Source organism: Labrus bergylta, chromosome 9 (assembly GCF_963930695.1).
Source record: "Labrus bergylta chromosome 9, fLabBer1.1, whole genome shotgun sequence".
Classification (NCBI taxonomy): Eukaryota; Metazoa; Chordata; class Actinopteri; order Labriformes; family Labridae; genus Labrus; species Labrus bergylta.
The window spans coordinates 11,401,821-11,424,927 of record NC_089203.1 but is presented as its reverse complement, the minus strand read 5'-3'; the positions used below and the strand labels follow the sequence as shown (position 1 = coordinate 11,424,927).

At 40.1% G+C, this 23,107-nt stretch overlaps 1 protein-coding gene across 2 annotated transcripts in view; it reads right to left on the bottom strand.

The window, feature by feature from the left end:
* Positions 1-22,903, bottom strand: part of flt4 (fms related receptor tyrosine kinase 4) — a 45,759-nt gene extending 22,856 nt beyond the window's left edge. Inside the window, exons 1-5 of one of the 2 annotated variants that reach the window (XM_065958708.1) lie at positions 22,556-22,903; positions 7,707-7,803; positions 5,449-5,723; positions 747-892; positions 490-655 (exon numbers count right to left, since the gene is read on the bottom strand). In XM_065958708.1, coding sequence (XP_065814780.1) covers positions 490-655; positions 747-892; positions 5,449-5,723; positions 7,707-7,803; positions 22,556-22,613 — 742 coding nt within the window. In that variant the 5' untranslated portion in view covers positions 22,614-22,903. The remainder of the gene's footprint in view (positions 1-489; positions 656-746; positions 893-5,448; positions 5,724-7,706; positions 7,804-22,555) is intronic. The other variant, XM_020639394.3, reaches the window with a different exon arrangement.
* Between the last annotated feature and the right edge of the window lie 204 nt (positions 22,904-23,107).

Here is a 23,107-nt window from a genome sequence, read left to right as displayed (position 1 = left end):
TTTTAACCTTTGGAATAAACTCTCCTGAAAATGTCCATTAGACTTCCTCTGAAACCTTCCTGAGTTGGTTGTTCACACATTCATCTCACAGCAGTGGGTTCCTCAGGAGACAAGACATGACGTTCAAAGAACGACATGGAAGTGGTGGAAGAAGCAATAGAGTCTGCAACATGACGCTATGATGAAAAGTTTTGACTTTATATTAATGTTGTGTGTAGTTCGACACAATATCAACAAAAGAGTGTGGAGGAATAGACTGGCTAACAGATCCTACCGGTGGTGTGCATACGGCTTATTATTTTTTTTATTATTTATCCGCTGCTGTGTTCTGACGTCACCATACCCTGACTTCAGACACACATATCTACCAGGGAGTTTGCAGGGGAAAAATACACAGTGAAGTCTGAGTTAAGAATTCAGCTGTTTGCGTCGCATGCAGCTCACCACTGCGGAAGCTCAAGTGAAAGCACCAAGAGACATGTATTTTACCTGTGGTGTGGATAAGGTAGTTGGCAGACTGAAACTCTTTGCCTCCCAGTGTGGCGACACACAGAACTCCGATGACCATGGGCACATTGTCGATGGTTTGTCTGGGGACAGACCAGCCCCGCTTGTTGTCCCATGTCATCTCACTCTTCTCCAGAGGCGTGGGATACTGACAGAAAGAAACATAAGAAAAATATTGTTGCTCAAGATCCAGTCACCTTTCAAAGCATCATGTAACGGGTTCGATATTGGGTACAAACCGCGTAAAGAGTGACGTTCAGATCCGGCACAGTGACCAGACATGGTACAATGACGTGTTTGGAGAAGCGTTTGATTAAAATGGTCTCCAGGTTGTTCCCGTTGGTCTGGCTGTAGCTGTCTCTCCTGAGGAAGGGCTGCTCGGGGTCTATGTGCAAATAGAAACAAAGACCTTTTAAAGTTTCTGGAAACTGAGCTTTAAATAGTTAATTACATACATGACATAAACGTTCAGACTCTCATTAAGCATACACAGAAGTCTAAGTGAAACCTTGGTCAAAAGTCTTCCCATTTTGCTCTTTAGACTATTTATCAAGACTATGTGGGTGTGGTCCATCTGCCTGGCTCCCCTCAACAATGCCACATGAGAAAATCAGTGCCGGTTCAAACAGTAAATAGTTGGATTGACACTTTTTTAATCTGCAGTAGTAATTACTAAGTGAATATCATTGCATAACCCCTGACAGATCCAAACCAAATGTCAGCAAAGTTTACAGAAACTTTAAAAATGTTATTACAGAACAAAAGTAAGAATAAATAATAAAGACATTTCAAAAGGTGAAGATGCACAAGGACTGATATGATACGTATGGCTGTTTAAAGAAAACGGGATCCAGATAAGATTTTGCCATCAGTCTACACAGTTGCGTTGTGGGGGCCAGAAGTGGCCATGTGGTAGGGTAGGTAGTATCGGCATTGTCACTACCTGGAGCACCCCATCAACACAGCCTGAGTCTGTTGAAGGCAATTCTGTTTGGTTGCAGTGGCAACTAAGGACCATATGGTAGGTTATGTAACTTACCAGTAGGGCAGAGGGGCATAGTTGGTTTCACTGAGTGTGTTTCCTTTCATTAGGAAAAAAAGTACAGGCCAATTTCAGCAAAGAGATCGGTCCCCGACTTAGACCAAAACCGAAAGTACCTCACAGTAGTTTTAACTTCATCAGCTGAATACAGATCTCCAGATCTTTTATCTACAGTCAACACCCACAGCCATCAACTGAGGGTGTTGGCCATTGGTTCTTTACCTGCTGCAAATAGGTACTGTGTGACTTTCCTATAGGATCGTAGAGTTAATACCATAATTGATTGAAGTATAATCATGCCCAATACAAACACAATTTTAGTTCATAGGTGTTTTCAGACCAAACAGTTCTGGGAATTTTTTGAAGAGGAACTATCCACTAGGGAGTTACCCGGGGAACTACACACCATAGGGACTTTTTTCTGTCTTCATTCGCACCACCATGGTATCAACTCTGAATCAGGAGCTAAATATGTTCCTCTAAACAGGATTCTAGAAACTAAAATAGTTAATATCAATAGTTCAATCAATAAAAAAGGGGAAGGGTTCCAACAGTTCCTAGAACTTAAAATTTTTTTTCCTGCGGTTGGAAAGCGCCTAATGTCACAGAAAATTTAAATATTTGAAACTTGATGGAACCTGATCATAAATTTTATGGTTCACTCACTGTCATGTCATCTTGTAACTCTGAACCTATACGCCGATTGTGGATTTTGGTTTCCACTGGCTTTAAATTGTGACCCCAACACCAGCCGTGATAATGGTAGCTATTATAAATAGTAACATCATGAACAGCCAACTATGTCACAGCCTGATAATGACCCCTAAAGACACACCATATGTTGGATTTACAATAATTACATTTAATGCAACATTGTCCTCTGTCTCCTTGCAGTCAACACCATTAAGCACTGTTATTACCTGTCAGCCGAGAGACAGACAGCTTAAAAGGGTTTAATCCCTCCTCTGACCAGTTTCTGCATTTTACCACAAGCTGTCTGTTAGTGGAAAATAGCTCTATTGCGTTTCTTCTTCTCCACCTTGATGTTCCACTTTGAATTGTCTCACAGCTTGTTGAGAGGGACTTTGGGAGACATCACAGCAATTGTGCCACTAATTGTCAAAGCAGTTGTTATCACTGCAAAACCTCATATAACCACAGCATGAGCGCACACTGTTGTAAAAATGCTTATCTCTCAGGCTTTCCTGTCAATACCAGCCACTTTTTGTATGCAGCCAAAGATTCTGTGACTACAACCCGCTCGCCTGCTTTATTATTACTTTTTTTTCCTTAATAAGCCCTCTATTATTTTCATACTTTTTCTCTGCAGCACTCAAAGCCATGACTTCACGCTGCTGCAAGGCCAAACAATAGGTTCTATCGAGAGGCTTATATTTCTGCCCCACGGCGGTCTAAACACACAAAGGTTACAAAAAAAATACACAACTCTGGGCACTTTAAGTTCTTCACAATAAATCACAGCAGGTATTAGACTGCAATACGTCTAGTCAGAGGAGAAGTCCTGCCCTAAGGCAACAGCAAAGCATCAGGGGTACGAGCGTTGGTATGAGTGTACTTTACATGAGCCTGCATGTTTGTGTGTTCAATCCTTTATGTATACAGTATATTCATGCATTCAGGTCATACTGTAAGGTCACATTTTAAAATGATATTGCGCAGCAGGGGCAGGGTAAAGGGGTGACGTCCGCCTGTCTAACTAGATCCACATGCATCCCCTCTTGTCCCTCCTCACACTGCGTCTAATTTACTGCTGCGTTGTCATCTGCTTCCAGTCAGCCCTCTGCTCACAGCTGTGGAAACTGTTTTGGCACCTTGTCAGAGCAGATAAACAGGCGTTTCACATGATTGGACTGGTCAGCAGCTCCCCAACATGACAATCATCCACCTCTGCTGCTCGCTCTTCCTATCTCTTCCTCCATGTACTTTTCTCCCAAACAGAAGGTGAGGAGATTTAGAGAGGTGACCTTGTATTCAACATAAAGTGGAAAATAAAAGAAGCAGTAGGTGTGAAGTGTGAACACAAAGATTCATAACTAAACCCACTGTAATATGCAGGTCTTTCTTTTTTAAATACAACAAATTGATTTGTTATACATTTTTAACTGGGGGTGGGACAAAGTATCGATGCGACATATATCATCACCCTGACTTGTCTGAATCAATTATCAAGACAAAATATGGCACTCCAAAAACAGATTTTCCAGCCAATTAGACTTACTGCTTCACCACTTCAGTAATCCTTGTGTTCACCGTCGAAGATAGTTCATTTGATCATCAGACATCGTGATCAATGATTATTTCGATTGTCTTGATTATTGTTACCATGGGCCATGTATTGTGGATTCTATTTATTTATTTATTTGTTAGGGACAGTGCATATTAATGAACAGCTGTAACAATTACAGCTGTAAAAATGCCAGATTATAGCAGAAGTGCTAGTTTCCATCTGTTGTCCCTAGGCAGGTAACAGAGAAAGACACATTTACAAATAAAATACAAATACAAATACGAAGGCACAAGTGACACAAGACAATGATAGAGGTTAAAGGTTAAAGGTGGTCACAGACTTGGTTTTCTTTTATCCACTGTTTGAGGTGTGTTTTGAAGGTTGCATATGTTTGTGAGTCTCTTATTGTGAGTGGGAGAATATTCCAATGTTTAGTTCCTTTGACTGACAGAACAGTTTGTCCGAATGTAGTGCGTCTGTATGGGACCTCACAGTCTCCTCGGGCTGTGGCCCTGGTGCCGATCCCACTGGCAGACTTCAGCTTTATAAAGCCCTTCAAAGGAGGAGGAGCAAGTCCGTGCAAAATTTCATATATAAAACATGCATTTTTAAAATGAACAAAATTATGAAAATTTTGTAAATTATGTTTATCTAAAACAGTGCAATGGTGAAATGGTCTTTTTTTATTGCATCTTATCCCATCAGGGATTCCCAACCCTATATTCTACTTTATTTTTATTTTATAATAAGTTTATTTAATTCTGTTTCAGTTCCATCAACAGAAGATCACTGCAGGTTACGTAGTTTCCTCTTTTTTTCTATGACTGTGTTCACTGTAATTCACCAAAAGACCAGGACAAATTCCTTGCACTTGTAAACCTACTTGGCAACAAACTCTTATTCTGACTCTGATCAGATTTGACTCAAAAAAAGTCTTGACTATGGGAAATGATGAAGAGTTAGTGCTACTCTTGGGTGGAAATCAAATATTAAATATCCTCTCTCTAATTAATGACTGCGCTGCTCATTCCTTCATCAAACACTTTGCAAAACAAATTTCCGTAACATTAACCTCGCCAGCTTCCTGGGTGTTCCTGATGAAAAGGAAACAACCTCCAGCTCTGAGAACACTGGGGGATCTATTTCAGTAAGATGTCTTTGGTTATCTTGTGAACTTCCCAAGCAAAAGAGTAACGAAAGCTAAAGAGCTGCAGACCAGGTCAGACGGGGAGGCGGAAGATGAAACATGTTCACTTCAAACACAGAGAAAGTTCTGACAGCAAAATCGCCCCACGAACTGCAGACTCACTGCTTTATGAAATACATTCCCTCATAGAATAGAAAGAAATGGCCAAGAAAGAGATGTTTTGTCAAAAGTGACAACTTTAATGTCAGAGTTTATAAACTGTGACATTTTACCTTCCAATGAAATAAGAGGAAGATTAAACCAAAACTTTAGAATGAATATTTCATGCCGACCCAGCAGGGTAAATAAGTAATTTAAATACTTCCCATCTGTGTGAGTAAGTTTGTGTCAGCATTGGTGTCTGTGTGTGTCTGTGTGTGTGTGTGTGTGTGTGTGTGTGTGTGTGTGTGTGTGTGTGTGTGTGTGTGTGTGTGTGGAGGGAGGGTTTGTAGAAGTATGACTCACCTCTGACGAAGACATAAATGTTGACGGCAGTGGTGCCGATGATGACGGCCTTCACATCCTTGTAATAGCAGCGGTAGTAGCCCGTGTCTTTGGCCCGTGCTGCGGTCAGAATCAGTCTCTTGCAGTATGGCCTCCCAGGCTGCCCAGGACACTCGCTGATCAGGGCCACCCTCAGCCCAGGGCCCCTGGTGACAGGGAGCTGGGCCTGGCGGTCTGTTAGCTCCTCTCCCAGCAGAGTCTGATCAGGCCAGGCCCAGGCCAGAGTGCGCTGTCCTCTATAAGGGCGGGACGTCATTCACAGGACATGGGACAGATTTAGACGTTAGTGGATGAGTGATCAAAGGTCAAGGGGACATATAATGAAAAAACAACTTTGACAGTGTTTTTGAACATATATTTGGGTAACCTGAGTGTCTACAGACCCACAAAATGTAAAATAAACCCACCCAGTCCTTTGTTTGTAGTCTGCATAAGTCTTGAAACACAGAGAAAAGTGCTACGTTTCAAATTTGCTAAACTTGTGAGGTCACAGGTAGAATTCGGGTCAAAAAATCCTCCCCTCCCCCACAGGTCCGCCATTTCTTTTTTTTCGCTACAGAGGAGTGATATCTACCGGGAAAACTCAGGGAGTGCTCTTTGCATTTAAAGAGACACACACACAAAAACGGAGCGTTCTGAGAACGTTGGTTTCTACAGGGTCACAAACCTCCTCTGGTGTTTGATTCATGTTATATTTTGACCAAAGCACAGCACAGATGTTTCATTTAGATCACTGGGGACTGTTTGAAAAGGTTTAATAAGGGGTATAATATGTCCTCTTTAAAATAAAGAAAATGTTCACATAGCTCAAAATCTTTTAGATCAGTTGTCAGGTGCTGGCTTGGACGATGTTCACAAGAGGAGTTTTTAGACATAAAATATGGAAACTGAATAAAATGTATGTCTTTTAAAAAATCTATTAAAATTCATTTTGGTATCTGTATTATTCACTTCAGTTTGAAACAAATATAAAAAACACATAAAGACTCTAAAAAGCATGTCTATCAGTGTGATATGAACGGTGATGTTTCTTATATAAAAACCACCCAAGAAACACAAAATTGCTTGTGTGCGTTACTGTAAATCCCTCTGAGCCTTTAAGTTCCCTGCTCCATCACATAGACTCAGTTATGTTATACCCAAAGGCATTATGTGTGTGAGTGAAAAAAATCTGTAAACTGATACATAGCCGCTTTCACCATCTGCCGCCATAGACTACAAATGTCCACACAGACAGACAGTGTCTACATCTGATGATTAGAATTGACCAATTAATCTTTGTTTGTATAGCCTCAATTCATAACAAATGTTATCTTAAGACACCTTAAAAAGGAGCTGGTAAAAAAACCTTACTCTTTTTATATTATTAAAAAAACAACATTAATCCACCATCAGCACAACACTAAGCAACATTTAGCATAGTGACAGTTTGGACAGTAACAGTGACAGTAAGGAGAAACGTCCTTTAAGAGGCAGAAACCTGGAACAGATGCAGACTCATGTTGAACAGCCATCTGCAGAAAGTGTGTTGGGCTCAGAAAGAAGGATAGAGGGAGATGCAGGAAGAAAGGGAATGATGGAGTCAAGCAGTAACAACAACAATGAAAAAGATAGATTTATATCTACAATCTCAGTAATAATGGTAAAAGTATTTGTAGTTTTAGCAGTAACAGCTGAGTGTGATCACAAACTGATCACTCTAATATTAACATTAACATCAGTAATGATGAAATGACTGAAAAAATTACAGGGCAAGTAACTTCTCTGGTTGATTGTCAACCCCTGTGGATAACATGTATCGATCTTGAAAGTAGAAAATCATTAATTGTAAAGATGAAATTGACTGAAATGAAACTGATTTACTCTCTCTCTCTTTAAGAATTACGTATATGAAAGAAAAAACACTTTAAAACCTCTTTTGGAAAATCATTTTAAAAATATATTTTTATATATTTTATATACATATATATACATATATATATATATAAGTTTCTGAAATGTGTGCTTGGTAAAAAGTTCTTGAGTACATGCACTCCACAACTGTTATGTATTGGAGTCCCGTTTCACCTTGGGTCATTATCATGAAATAAGAAGCCTGGATTTGGTTTTGGCATCCTACCACTGTGGATTTTTTACAACATTAATAACACAGTAACACACAGCAAATCACACACAACTACACACACACACTCCCAAACTAGAGCAACACCCCCACATACCTGCATGTAATAGTGAGCGTTTGGTGGACTGGAATCACTAGGTCGTCTTTGGAGCTGTCGAGGATAGGTGGAGTCATAGAAAAGCCAATCACCAGACCTGAGGGAGCGAGCACAGCATCTGTATTAGATTCATGTTACACAGGTTGCTCAGGAACGAGTGGATTTGACAGAGCTGCTGGTCGGCTGTCGAACCTCTGCAACACATCAAAAATCTGAAATGTGACACGACAGCAGCTCAGATAGCACATTGTTCATTACATTTACAAGCTGGAAGGCAATCTGTGGATACAAAACTCGCTCCCTGATGCTGACAAACACGGACGTTGCTCGGAGCTCCAAGCTCGGCTACAAAGATAATTTCCCCTTGATTTATTACTAATGTATTTGCTCCTGTGACTTGCGCCTGCTTAATATAGCCGGTCCAGAATGTCATTACTGTCCCAGAGCCCCCTCAGAGTGCTTTTAGTGCTTAGTTAGACTCCACACCTACAGTCTATCATGTATAGAAGTGCCACAATGACTTATACTCCACCTGGAAATCATTAGAGATGAAAACACACAGCAGCAGCAGCACAACGTGAGAGGGCTTATGAAGGTGCATTGCTGCATGCATTTATGAAAAACAACAATGACCCTTTTTCACATCCGACACTGTGTTTGAAAATGATTGTGATACGTGTGCAGTATATTAAATGCACTCTATGTTGGCACTTTACCGGCAGGGAAAGAACAAACAAGGGACAAGGACAAACACCTGAGAGCCCACAAGTAACACTTTTTATATATTTGACCAATATTCCATCTTCTGCAAATAGAGTACTTACAGAGTAGTACAGAGTATGTACAGTATGTACAACAGAGCAGCAGATGCACATTTCTAAATCTCTGTCTCACGTATCTTCAACACTCAGTCATGCTAACAATCAAACCTGAAGCTCAGAACAGCTTCGATTCTTGTACACAAACCTCCAAAGCATCCTGCTGCCCAGGTAAGAACAATAGAGCAACTCTTACTGTCATGTAAAAATTTTGTCAATTGTGTTTCCAGTAAAGGCCGATCAAAATAAAAAGAGAATGATCAGTGTGCTAAAACAGGCAGAAATTCTTACATATCTTTGACCGTTGAGTGGTTGGTCTTTAGCATATGCACTTGGTGCAGGAACTTAAAAAACAGGGTAAAAGAAAGTTTAGACCTCCTTTAATGATTGAATGGTTGTACATTGGTGTCCTCCTTGTCATCTACAGTATGCCAACATGGGAACCCAAATGAAACTAATAATCAAGCCGCTGTTGTATGATCTGTAAAGGAATGTGGTTTACTTCATGCATCTTGTCTACATTTTGAACTGGAGGCTGTCCTCTGCTTTGAGATATTCTGTAGGCTGTTGAATTGTACTGAGGCATGTAGGCACCTCGTTCATACACATAATGGAGAATGGATGAGCTATTGTTTTTTTTGTTTTGGGGGGGGGGATTTTCAGATATTATACAAACCACACAGACAAACATTGACAATACAGAGACGCTCATTGTACATTACCAACATCTCAAAAACAAATGAACAGACAATAAAATAAAGTAAATTAAAAAATAGTTGAGAGATAGGTTAGATTTAACCATCATAGAGTGATCTTTTGAAACAATACTGGTGGGGGCAGAGAGGCCATGCAGCTGATCATTCAATCATGTGGGGTGGCAAGATTTTCCATGTTGTTGATAAAAAGGTTGCCATATTTTATAGAAAACATTTATCCTATTCCTTAGCGAATAAGTTATTTTTTCCAGAGGTATTCAATTAGACACTTCCGAGAACCACAATCCAACTGGAAACAGGCAATCCAGCTTCCATTTGAGTGCTATACACTTTTTGGCATTAGTCAGCAATATTTCTGTAAGTTTGATGGAATAACTGTGTGTAAGGTTAGAATTGGAAAAGTCACCCAGAAGGCATAACTTGGGATCCATTGGGAAAGCAACTCAATTAATTTGGGATATTGCATCACAAATCTCCTTCCAAAAGCCATGTAGTTTATTACATTGCTATCGGTTTTAAGTTATTAATTGTGTAACCTTCAAGAAAAGTGTAGCATGAAAAGGATTTTCTTATCAATATTAGTGTGCAAGCATGACAATGTTTTCGACTCTTTGTATTTTCACACCAATATTGAAGGAAATGTCTCCTTGTTCCTGTCTGGCAACATGTGTTCCTGTCTTTGCTGGTATATTATGCCACTTAAAAACACACAAAACTAACACTTTCATAAATGTGAACAAGGACAGCTAACAAGGCCATGCTGAAAGAAAACATGTGAAGGGGCTGAGGTGGGAAGTGGTGGCACGTCATGAATCATTCCCAGATGGACGCCCAGCAGGTCATTCCTTCCCTCCTCTTTCACTCGCTCCCACAGGAGGAGCGAAGCTTCCCCAACTTATTGTCTGAGCTCAGATGTGAACCTGTCACCGGCTTTAGTCCCATCAGCTCCAGTATGCAACACAACACAGCTTTGTCCACTCTTTCTCACACCTGAAATGCTGTAGAGCCAAACAGTGGGCTGTATAAGAGCAACATACACAGCCCCCACCCCCCCCCCCCCCCACCCCCCACCCCCCCCAACCCATACAATCAACAGGGCGAAAGTGTAAAAGGAAATTCCTGTCAGGACAGCTCATCTTCACCATTTTAGGATCAACAAATTTCCTTCACACACTAAAAGAGGAGCACAAGGAAGACCATCTCAGTCCTAAAGTAGAGCAAAAAGGTGACACATTTCCATTAGAATTTCACTCCCTCCTGCGCTCACCTTGGACAGTACACCTCAATGTTTCCCTCTGGAGAGATTATATCTTATGGTATAATATTAAAATAAAACACAAACATGGTATGACCCAGGAGAAAAGCTATTTTTCTAGGTTGACAGATTTAAAGTTGCACTCATCTTATTTTTATAAGTTTATAAGTGTTAACTTCCAAACTGCATTCGACCTGCAGAGTCCCTTTGCACCTTTAACAAAAAGCGAGCGAACCAGCTCTTTCATGAATACCTACGCACTTCATAATATTATTGATGACTCTTGATATTATTGATGACTGTGAAATGCTCTTCAGAGCACAGTCGTTCAGGTTATTATTTTGGTTATCTGGCCTGCAAATCTACTGTTTTGGTTCACTCATACTGCTCTCATCTCATCTCATGTACAGTCATCTAAAGTGACTGTACACTGCATGTCCAGAATCTTTCAGCAGACAGACAAAGTTAACAAGTTGAACATTGTGGAACATGAAGCAACTAAAGATGCAGCTATTTTCCTTAAAGAGTTGGTGAACATACAAATAAAGCTTTATGATTTATGAACTACCATTTGTTGTCTGAACTGACAGACATAACCAGGTAAATGCTAAAGTTGCTTTTTACCATCTGGATGCTTAAAGGCAAAAGTTAGCATAATATTTATAAAAAAAACTTTTATATGAAAAACTTCAATCTGCACCAAAGGTTAAAAATAGCAAAACCTCTCCATAAAGATGGCTGATTTGAATACATTTCTATCAATATTTTTTAACAGTAACTCACAGCTTTAGACACAATGAAAAATGATGTCCCCTTGGTGACAGTGAAGCTAGATCATAAAAAGCTAACATGGGCAGATTTGCAGATGTTTCTTTAAGAGATGTGCAAGGTGCACCTCATAATCAGCTTAGAAATCACACACTGACAGACAGGATGCAAATTGTAAATCTTTTGCAAATGTCATGACTGACCGGTGTGAGAGACAAGACATCAAGATGTTGGAGGTGTATTTGAGAGGGAAGCCTGTAGACATATTTGCTAAACAGAGGAGATTTCAGCAGTAATAGGTTTCAATAACAAGTGAGTGACTATTTTGTCTGCAGCAGTACAGCAAGCCTGTCAGACCAGGGTGCAGAAGGACACACAACACCCACATGGAGTCAAGTTGAAATACCTTTAAAGTCCCACATTTTTTTTTTTTACCGATCATTCAAACAGATACAGTTCATGACAAATACACTGGAGTACTGTGAGCACTTCAGACACACTCTATTTCCAGGGGGTTTAAAGCTAAGAACATACTACACAGGGCATTAGATCTCTTTTACATCACTTTACTCTAATTGTCTCTCTTATAACTGCAGAAGGAGGTGCTGCAAAGTCATAACTTAATGTGTGCTGGTTTATTTATGGCTGTGGGTCAAAATGCCTCCTCTGCTGTTTGAACACTTTAGATTGATGAGAGGCAGGGAGGGGGGCATCTGTATACATTTCATACTGTGGATGGATTTCTCCCATGATGCCCAAGGAGCAGTTAGTTCACAATGATGGAAATGTTTTGTGCCAGATGTCAATATGTTCCATATGGATGTGATGAATAATGCAGCATATTTCCAAACTGTGAGACACCAGATATGCAGACCTGTCAGCTACATACAATGATAAAAAAAATATATAATTATATTAGTTATTGTTTGCATTCTGTCATATGTAATTAAAAGCACACATTGTCCAGCAGTGAACAGCCATGTGGAGCGAACGCCAAAGAAAACCAAACACATCAATTCATATAAGTTCATGGCTGATAGCATATCTTGTCATGATAATAAACACATTTTCTTGCTGTGACCTTTCATGCTGCGTTTCCTGACAGATTGTTATGACTGTTATCACTCAGTTAGCTCATTTGTCTTAATATGCATTAAACAGTGAAGTGAAAAAAAGGTTAACAGTGTCTATATATTGAGCGAGCATGGTTCTTAAACAGCAGATTCAGCAGGGCGACAGTCAGGTATACGAGTGCTTAGGTGGACAGTGTGTAAGCAAAGCTGAAGATGTGAACTCTGGTTTAGTATGACTATGTTACCTCCCTGTATATGCATAAGATGTCGCATAACAATATCTGGGCAGACTACAAGTTAAACAAAATGCAAAAATCAGTCTTGTATTTTTTATTTGTTTTATTTTTCAGGTCTTAGCTTCGAAGCTACAGTGTATTTTCACTAAGCAGGCAGACCATTTCAAATGATTTTACAGCATTCAATACAACTATTTTCCACAAGTCTTTTAGATATGAAAATCAATCAATCATGTATTTCTTTGTTATCATTGCATACTAATGCAGCTCTAAGTGATGACAATGTTACTTCTGCACAAATAAATGCACAGTTAATGATTATAATCATTGAGTATCACCAGCCAATTTGAATGGCCTGATAACTAAAAAAAAATTTAACCAGACCTTAATGGATGCAAATGGCCGTCTGGAAGGTCAGAAAACACTGTTTAAAAAACAAACTAACAAAAAAAGCAGCACAATGTTCTAAATGGATCGGTAATGGAGGGTTTGTGTGACTTGTGTGTAGCATCATTTTATATTTCAAAATGATTGCTTGGCTTGAAAACCTTAACTTGATGCTGATTGGCTGGGTGACAAGCACCTTACAAAACATGAGGCAGATAGCCAAAAAACTATTTGAGCCTGGTTTCCCTCTTTTCCCATGCATTCCAGCTGCTGGTGCAGAGATAAGCAGCAGCTTTGGGTGATTAACTTCTACCAATGAAAAGCAGCATCACACTTTAACCTACAATGATAAAACACAATGTTTCCAAGGTTGATTTACTCCCTCTGTGATTTCACAGAGGTTTAGATGTGTAAAAATCCTTCAGACACATAAACACAGCATTAAGTCTCTCATTAATCTACGGGCGCATTTTTCAAGGATTCCATCATTTAAAATGACTCGGATGACTTTATAAATGTTGTGATTCAGCTCGCTGCGTTACATTTTTCTGACAGTGACCAAAATAATTCAACAGTTTCTGAAGATGCATTAAAAACGTATTCATTTTGTCGCAGTTAAACAGCTCACTGAAGATGTCCTTGTAATAGCTTGACACCGCTCTTTCTCTCTGCGATTTCTTTGTTGTTATGAGACGTTGTTCTCACGTTGGATATAATGTGATCACCTTGCATCAACTCCAGCTAACTCTGCCAAAAAAACATGGAGGTTATAGTGGAGAACAGCTAAGTTGTTTAAAACAGCAGCAGCAGAAGAGGACACAAAAAAGTCTATGTGGCTCAAATGTATTCAGGAGGAGGCAGTAAACCATATTTATTTGGTCTAGTTGACAAACATGTCAAACATGTGACAGCGATCATATAGAGATGGCTACATTCGACACATTGGATCTCACAGCTGGCCTTTCTGCCTATTTTGTGCTGCATGCCTCGGCCATTACGGAGGTGACAGATGTATGCGAGAGCCACAAGTCGGAATTTTTTCAGGGACAATTGTGCCTGTTCACCCAGCATGAGCATTAGGCTGCACTTTGATGTGTCAGCTTCACATACCTGTTTGACAGGGAGGGAAGATGTGCGACTGCTTGCCAGGGAACATCAAAAGTAGCTTTCTTATTTAGTTTTCAGTGGCCAGAATACCAAGATGTGCGAAGGACTGCTGCATCTTGGAGATTTTGCAAAACATTTTTTAGTACCAGAAATATGACAAAGGCAAAAGCGACAGAAGAAGATCACAGTGAAAAAAGTTAATCTCATTTATTGTGTGGAGTTAAAATGACGTCAAAGAGCTGACGTCAAAGTTTCCTCTCATGCTTGGTATTTAAAGTGCAAAATTCATCAAGGTGGACAAGTGCATGCCAAATAACTGTAATGCTTTCTTTAAGTCACAGCCGGGGAGAGAAAAGAAACACATTTCTTTTCTTCTTAATTTTTGGAGTGTTTGGAGTAAGATTGATTTATAAGAGGGTAAACAGCAGAAACAGCTGGTTGTGTGGATTGTACAGTAGCTTTTGTTACCATCAAAGGTAACTTTAGCTGTACCAACCAGCACAAACCTTATGAACTAACATTCAAAAAATATCTCACTTAAAAACAATAACTCAATGTCTAACAGAAGAGTATGGTGGAATTGTATTTGGTCAGACCTGCTTATAAACTGGAGACTCTTATAATCCTGCAAAAAATGATTTCTAAAACAGCACATTTTTGTTTTCATACTTCCTTTTTTATTATTTTAACTTTTTGGCCTTTATCAAAAAGGACAGCTGAAGAGAGACAGGTAATGTGTCGAGGAGAGAGCGGGGTATAGATACATCAAAGAGAAGAATCCAACCTGCGGCCAGTGTGTCAAGGTTTATAGCATTTGAAAGATTAGATCCTTTTCTCATAATTATGAGATCCTGAGCCAGGATGGTTCATTTTCAAATGCATAAAAGCATTAGTGCAAATGGTAAAATCAAAAAAGTTGAACTATTATATTTGTCTAATGCACACCCTTCATCCCTAAAACCACTGGAGCAAGCTATCTCTCCAAACTATGGACAAAAAAAGCTTATAAAAACCTTTAAACATATGTTTATCCCTTGTCATGGGTTATGTGCATGTAATACATGAATATTAGTTAGCCTTGTGCACCAACAGCACGTCATTGGAGGTGCTGGAAAGCAATTAACCCTAACCCCTAACCTTTGGATAGATCCCAGACAGCTCATGAAGCTGCTTGATACTTTTCCACTGCTTTTTCTGAAAACTCATTTTTTAAGATTGTAGTTTAAAAGTGTATTCTTGGGAATATATGTCTTTACTGATAGGACGGTGCATAGAGTCAGAAACAGGGGAGAGAGAGGAGAATGAAATGCAGGAATGGCCACCTGCATGGAGGATGGTAGCCTCCATACATGGAGGAATGTAACATAACCACTAGGCTATCTGGCGCCCCGACATTTCTTTATCTTCTTTACCAATCATTCATTATTCACATATACTCCAACTGTGGCTTCAAAAATCATTTAGCCTTTTTGCTAACTTGGTTACATTACATCTGTCTGAAAGTTGATTAATGAACATTGTCCCTTTTCGAATAAAAAGTACCTTAATCTGTTGCTTCTTCCATTGTGTCAATATAGAATTGCTACTCTAAAAAAACTGAAAACAAAACAATTATCCGGATAGTCTTTCTAAAATGTGGTAAAATCACATAAATCAGACAATCTGCTACTCAAATCATTTCTTTCATGCTTGCTGGCCCACAGTTTTCGATGTGTGTGAATAGGCAGTGTATTTATTTTTTCTCCTCCTGCATGTGAGATAAAAGAGTGAAAAGGTAATCAACATTTCCAACTCAAAATATTTCTGCAGAGTGATAGACCTAATATTTTCTTTCTGTATTTTTTTACTTGTTTTGTGGGGAGTATTTGCAAGATAATAGTACCAGTAGTAAAGTATAGAGGCTGCAGAAGATCTTTTACCCCATTTTAATACCTTTACATAAAAGGGTTAATGAGATTCTTTGTTCATGGTTGTTTTGTGACATTCAAGGAAGCTGTAGCCAGACTTCAGGACACCTGCTGACTTCAGATAAACCACGCGCACACAGGAGAAGACACCTTGCTGTCATACTGCACTTTAAGCCAGTTTAAATGCTTCTCTGAAGAGCAGACAGATACAGGGCATGCAGGAGTGGAGAGCATCAAATGTACGCATGTAGACAAGAGCTACAACACAGGGCACATAAAAAGCTTTTGTGAAAGGCAGAGTGGTGTTTTTCATTGCGAGCAAATTTCCTGTTTTCTTTATCATGTTTGCGCTTCTCCCACTTCCCTTTTTCATGGACGGTGAGGGAGATGTTGCGTTAGTGTTTCCCTTGCTTCTCTGTGGTTTTTGTCTGTGATCGTCACATGACAGGAACAGGAAAAGTGGAACGTCTTGCAAACAAATAAAGCTTTTCTAAGAGTCTCAGTTTGGCAAAAGGGATGCAACAGGGAGGTTTTAAATAAATACAGGATTTCACAGACGTTGATATTGCTATACCCTATTTGTGCCACAACATTTTTGGTTACTATAGAAATGGTAAATGTCCATAGTCTTTATCCAGAGATGTATTGCTCGTTTTTACATAGGTTCTGGGGGTTAAATAGCAACATGTAGATGACAATGCAGCTGTAACTTAATCAATGACACAGTATCTGGCAGAGGGCCAAGGCTTAGGCACTCTGAAATTGTCTGTATGTCCGGTGACGGACAGAAGGCCATGCAGGCCACTGAGCAGACATGCACTCTGGATATGCAGTCACTCTGCCTTGGGCTTCAACAAACTCTCTCTCTCTCTCGCTCTCGCTCTCGCTCTCTCTCTCTCTCTCTCTCTCTCTCTGTCTCTCTCTCTCTCTTCTGAAAGAAATAAAGTCTACTTCCTGTGTCATCTGGACACAAGGCCGGGCCAGGCGACGGCCTGACTGGCAGTGTAGCTTTGATTTCATTGTTAATACAGAGGAGGATGACATCCACAACGTCCCTGTCCTCTCTGCTATTGGGGGAGTTGGGCCTTTCCAACATCCTGCCAGAGAAGGGGTGAGAAAATTAAGGATGTGGCGACAAGCCATCTGGGCAAACTTCCTATGTTTAAAACCTGTGTCCCTGACTAAATCTTCCTGTACCTGCCTCACAGGCACACCGGACAACTCAAGCTCTTCCTGTTCGTAGAGTCGTTTTATTTTTTTAAATGTCATCATTTTCATCTTTGAGAAATGATCCCTTGCAGAGATGATAAGCAAGCACGTTCTGGTAAATGCTTTGTCCTGAATCCTGTCGATGAAATTCTGCTGGGAAACATCTAAAACATTTCAAAGATTACAAGCTAACAAGCCAGAGTTCTAGCCTGCTGTGATGGCATGCACACTCCTAAAACTCACACTGAGTCTGCTCAGAGGCCGAACTTTAAGGAGCTCCATTAACACGCTTGTTAACTAATTCATGGAGATTCAGGCAATAAACAAGTTGCTGCTGGCGGCTCTGATGACCCAGTGTGCTAAATCACTGCTGCAGTTGGTGTAGTACACAAGGGCAAAGACAGGAGTGCCAGGTCAACAATTATGGTGCTGAATGCCTTAAGGGAGGGAAGCCAGACAATTTCCTCCGGCTCTGCCAATGGACCCTTTCCCATGAACCTGAAGCGACCTCCAATGACTAAGCAAAAGGTATAAGTGACCTACGAAATTGCTGCATGCACTCCCGAGTCACAACCCTAGATAAACAGCTGCATAAATCAGTAGTAATTTGACCGCAATAGCAATGGTGGTTCTTGTTTAACTGATGTGTTCTCTAAATGATGCTTGTTTCCAAGCAACATGAGCACTGATGTGTTGTATCTACAATGGCCCAGGATCCAGTTTCTGCATCCAGAACAGATGTTAAGTAATCACCCATAAAAAGCATTTTCAATCCATTGCATTTTAAGAGACACATGCTATGCTCTGCATGGCTGTTACAGGTGCTGAGTCTCATGTAATTGGTTTCACATCAACATGTCATTTCTGATGCTAAGCTAACTTTAAGGATCTGCAAATTTGACTATCAATGTCACTATGATGGACTCCTAAAAGGCTTGGTCTCAGGTAAACAGAAACATGTGTAGCAGTCCTCCTCAATAACAATCCAATATGTGAGGTGTTTCCACATCCTGGTATAAGATCTTCATCATGGATTGGTTTAATGCACTTGAGCCATGGATCAAGCCATCAGCCAGCAAAGTGTCACTTAAATTCAGTTTCAAGTGCTTTTGTGTTCAATCGCTTGCAATTTTAAAACTTTGGTCTGTAAGGTCACGACAGTGTTAATCAATTGTTAGTGCTATTCCAATGTTTACTGGCTGATCTGATTTACGTGAGACAATACTCCCATTGATTTCTTAAGGGGCTATGAGGTTTTTTAGTGCCTTAAAGAGGGGGCAATAATTGCATGAGCATTTTTTGTGGAGGGTCAAGCAATAAAAGAACCATTTCGAGATCAGAACAAGACTAAACGCGTCAATTTACTTAATTAGAACTGCTTGTCAGGAGGTCAAACAGCTTCAGAAACCCTCTCCCTCTACACCCTTAAACTGCCATTGATAGAGCTGTGTCTGGCTGTAACTTTCAATAATCAGCCATTCAAACCTTTTCCATGCTGACAGCCAGCTTTGTGGAGGTGAGAAAGATTCAGGACTTGAACTTTTTGATTTCTGGTACTTTCTGTTTCTTTTTTGGCAAAACGTGCCCAATTGTCCACAGTGGTATATAGGCCACAAATAACTAAAATATCACAGCAACCTAATATGTGTTATTGATATGCAGGCCAAAAGTTGACAATTTTCACCATCTTTTAAAAAGTTAGCATCAATACACTGTCATCAGCAACAGTCCAGCAGGGGATGATGCATATGTCATTAAAGATTTTTAGGCTTTTAGTCACAAATCCAAATATTGGACATATTTTGACCAGATTAGGGGCTACATGTGAATTTAAGGGATTTATAAAGCCTTTACATGAAAAAAAACCTTATATATAAACACTACCTATTACAGACTTTATACAAAAGGCTGTCCCGTCCATGTAAACATGATGTAAACACGGCTCTGACAACAATACAGCTGGCGGGACTCGCGCTTCTCACTCATTGTAGAAGGTCATGACTCAGAGAGACATTTACAGAGGATATACTTGATTTCTGCTGAACTTATGTGGAAAATGTTGCACGTTCTTCATTTAAGTTGACCAGGTTTTTGTAGCATTTTGTAACCCTTACTTAACCCCGTACCTTATTCATATTCCTTAGATTTGTTTCTATTCGTTTATTCAACCACCTGTAGTACAGAGAATGTCCTTGTATATTTTTATATCAATCAGCCAAATGGTTTTGAGATATTTCAGCATTGTTGGAGTAACCAACAGACCAACATTGCCATCACTGGAGCCATGCAACCACCATGGCTGCAAACTGGGCACAGAAAACAAGCACGGGTCAGAAAATGAAAACACAAACTCTGCAGATGTCTTCCATCAACTATCTAACACCAACTTAGACACATATTTGGCTTTTACTGCAAATTCCAGCTGTTGAAAGAGCTTATCTCTCAGCTTGAGTCATATTTGGGGTTTTTGGGCTTTTGCATGCTGAGAAAGTGAGTGACCAGACATCCAAATGCCCACGGGGCCTCGCACTTCATGCCAGTGATGAGTGAGGCGCCGGACTCCTTATTTATTTGGACTTTACTGCAGAGAGCTTCCCACATGGAGCAGAAACAACGGTGGAGTCCTCTCTCATCCAGCTGATAGAACGAGATACTCAAAGACAGACACTGCGGGGTCCACTCCTCTGAGTCCTGAGGTTTGTATCCTGAGATCAGCGCTGAGAAAATACTGGGATACTTTTGGCTAAAACAACTCGACCTCTTTAAGTGGGTGACTAGAATAATACCAAGAGTTGAGAGTCAGATTTCTGGGATGATCTGATCAAGCGGAGGTATGCGAACAGAAAACACTAAGCTAAAAGCAAAATCAACACTCAGCACCTAAGACACACAGTAAGCCAAAGATCATTGGGCTCTAGAACTCAGCTTTACGAGAGAGAGAAAACGATTCACTGCTTTCATATGTGGTTCCTTTGACTGAGAACATTTTCAACAGCCAATTAGGCTTCAACAAAAACAAGGAAATTAAGAGGAGACGAATCATACAGTGATTCACAATCCATTCATTCATTTATTGAGATGTATCCTATATCGGCAAAGTTACACAGATATGACGTTTTTTGTAGAAGAATTTCTGTAGCTGTGTAATAAAAATGTTTTGGAAGCACCATAATTCAAACCAGAGCCGGAGCGTGACAGGAAGATGGTAGAAGAAGGCTCGAGGTGATATCTTAAAGCTCCACCGCTGCAGCTGCTGTGTAAATTATATCCTCTCCCCGTGAAATGACAATGACTTCTGAGCTGGCAGGTCCACAATCCTCTCTGCTGCAAATCTTCCCCTCAGATCATAATAATGAGAAGCCAGGGCTCTCATCATGCTTGCATCAGACTGTAACTCGAGGGGTCTTTATAAGGTCATACATTTGTAATTTGATGAAACAATTGAGGGGTTAAGAGGGTTAAATAAACTCTGCCAAGTATTAAAAATAGAAATCAATTAATCATTTAAAACCACACATTAAAAACAGCTTCTATTAATCAACTTTTTCAGATTTCAAAAGCAAAAATAAATGTGTTCAAGGCCCATATTTTCAATCTTGTGTCAATGTTTTGCATTCATTAGAGGTAAAAAAAAAAAAAAAAAGACTGAAAAGAAAACCTTCAACAAGTCAATAACATGATTCCACCTCCATCTTCTTTTTAAAAAATAATTAATGATATAACTTTTCTATTTTAGTTCAGTCTGAGGTGCAAAAAGCGGCAGCATTGAGCCTGAACACGGCCTCTGTCTCTCACCTATCTGCCTTAATGTCCCACTTCATCTCTCAGGTACACAATGTGAGGCTGGAGTTGATAAATGTGTGTCCCTTGTATGAAGCCGATGCCTCCAGGATAGGTCTGAGACATTGTGCCTCTATATTGGGTTCCCAGAAATAATCAAAGACAGACTGAGGCAGTGTTTGCTTTATCCAACAGGCCTGCAAAGAAGTCTTTCAACAGATTATTTGCACTAATAGGGACATCAGCTTCCCACATCACATATTGTGGATTGATGAGAAATGCTTATGTTAGTTTTTGCATGAATTGAAGCGTTGAAAAAAAAATTGGATAGAGCCTTGAAAGGGAGAAATAAACAGGTGAAAAACAAGTGCTAGTGGCTTTTCTCCTCATTAGCACCATTTGTCTCAAGTTGTACAACTTGAAACAGAGGGCTATTATTCCCCCTTGAATGTATTCAAGTCTTCTTTTTCTCTCTGGACCACTATCTGTCTGTTCCAACAAATGTATGTGACCCACCCAACATTGGAGCGAGAGCTATCCCTCCCCCTGGAAGACATAATTCGAGTAGCCATATGTTGACTGACCCTCACAACAGTCTTCCCTGTTCTTTATGAACAGCTGTTCCGCAGAATCAATGATGAACATCTCAAATATACATATTGAATCACTGGGACAAAATGAAAACAACATGAGCTATACTCCCAGCCAGTACAGTCACTCACAGGGTCTTGCTTTGAGTATCTGATATAAAATAGTGCATGATAACAATGCGTCTAAGATGTTTCTCCTACTTTTAATACAACAGACACTCTTCAAAAAAAAGTTGCAAGATACATTTTTCCACCTTACACTGCGTTTATAAAAAATAAGATTACATAAAAAGACCACTCACACTGAGAGATATGAAGAGATCTGGCCCCCACCCAACTCCCCCTCCTTCTCCCCCTCCACATGTCAGTTCAGTGTAGATTACTCAGCTCTCCTCCCATTATGCCTCCTCCTAAATCTGACCTACATACTATACATAAATTGTGATATAAAGACACTCAATCTGTTTCCTTTTTTTCCCCTGCACCTGATAGCATCATCAATAAACAGCTGCATCTTTACAAAAGACAACAACAGCATGCCTCCCCCTAGTGCCTATCTGCATAAAGACTAAAGACCTCTCACTCAGATCCTTATTCATTCAGTCCAATAGTGAGAAACCTACACTTGTAATAATTGAGGGATAAGTGGTGCGTTCAAAGCTCTACTAAATCCATTAAAAAAGAGTATGTGCACTGCAAAAAAAATAGGGATGTAAAGTAGAAAGTTACGTGGAAGAACATGTTTTTTTATGTTAAATATGATCCTACCAAAACAATGTTCTATTCGCCACATTCACAGTTAATAACATGACAAAGTCAAAGTTAACAAACTACCTGCCAACAGTTTAAAACTCAACCCAGCACAAATAAAACCTGAGGCTAAAAAAAAGTTCATTCAACCTCATTATTTACTGAAAGTTTGTGTCCACATTCACCCCAACCTTTCCCTTCAAAAAAGTTTTGCGCTCTAAACTCTCAGAGTGAAAAACAGAAGTCTCCTCACCTGATGCATACGCTATTCCAATCCAAGTCCGACAGAAAAACGTGAAATCTGTCTTCATCTCCAGATCTCCGGTCCAGAAGCGCACAAGCCTCGTTAGTTTCAAAGCTGGAGGAGACAGTAGAGAGGTGGCTGGAGGTTAAGTCCGTGAATGGGGAAAATACTCAGGTGAACCTCGGCCAATCGATGCCTGACTACACTCTGCACAGAGACCACAGATCCGAAACGAGAGGGGGGGAAAAGGAGAGAAAAAAAATGTGTTTTTTCACCCCTCGTTTGTCTAAAGGATGCACAAGGCACTGAATGGGATTTACAATGATTTCCCTTTCCTTTGCTCGTGACTGGAGCGCATGCACACCCACCCATCCAGTTCATAAAACAAGCTGAATCGGACGACTGTGTGTGTGCGTGTGTGTGCGTGTGTGTGTGTGTGTGTGCGTGTGTGTAGGGGGGGGGGGGGGGGGGGGGGGGTCTGTCCCTAAAACATCCATGACAAATTTCCTTCCTGTACGATCCTAGTCGTCTTACCTCTGTGTTAAAGACCTACAGTGATCA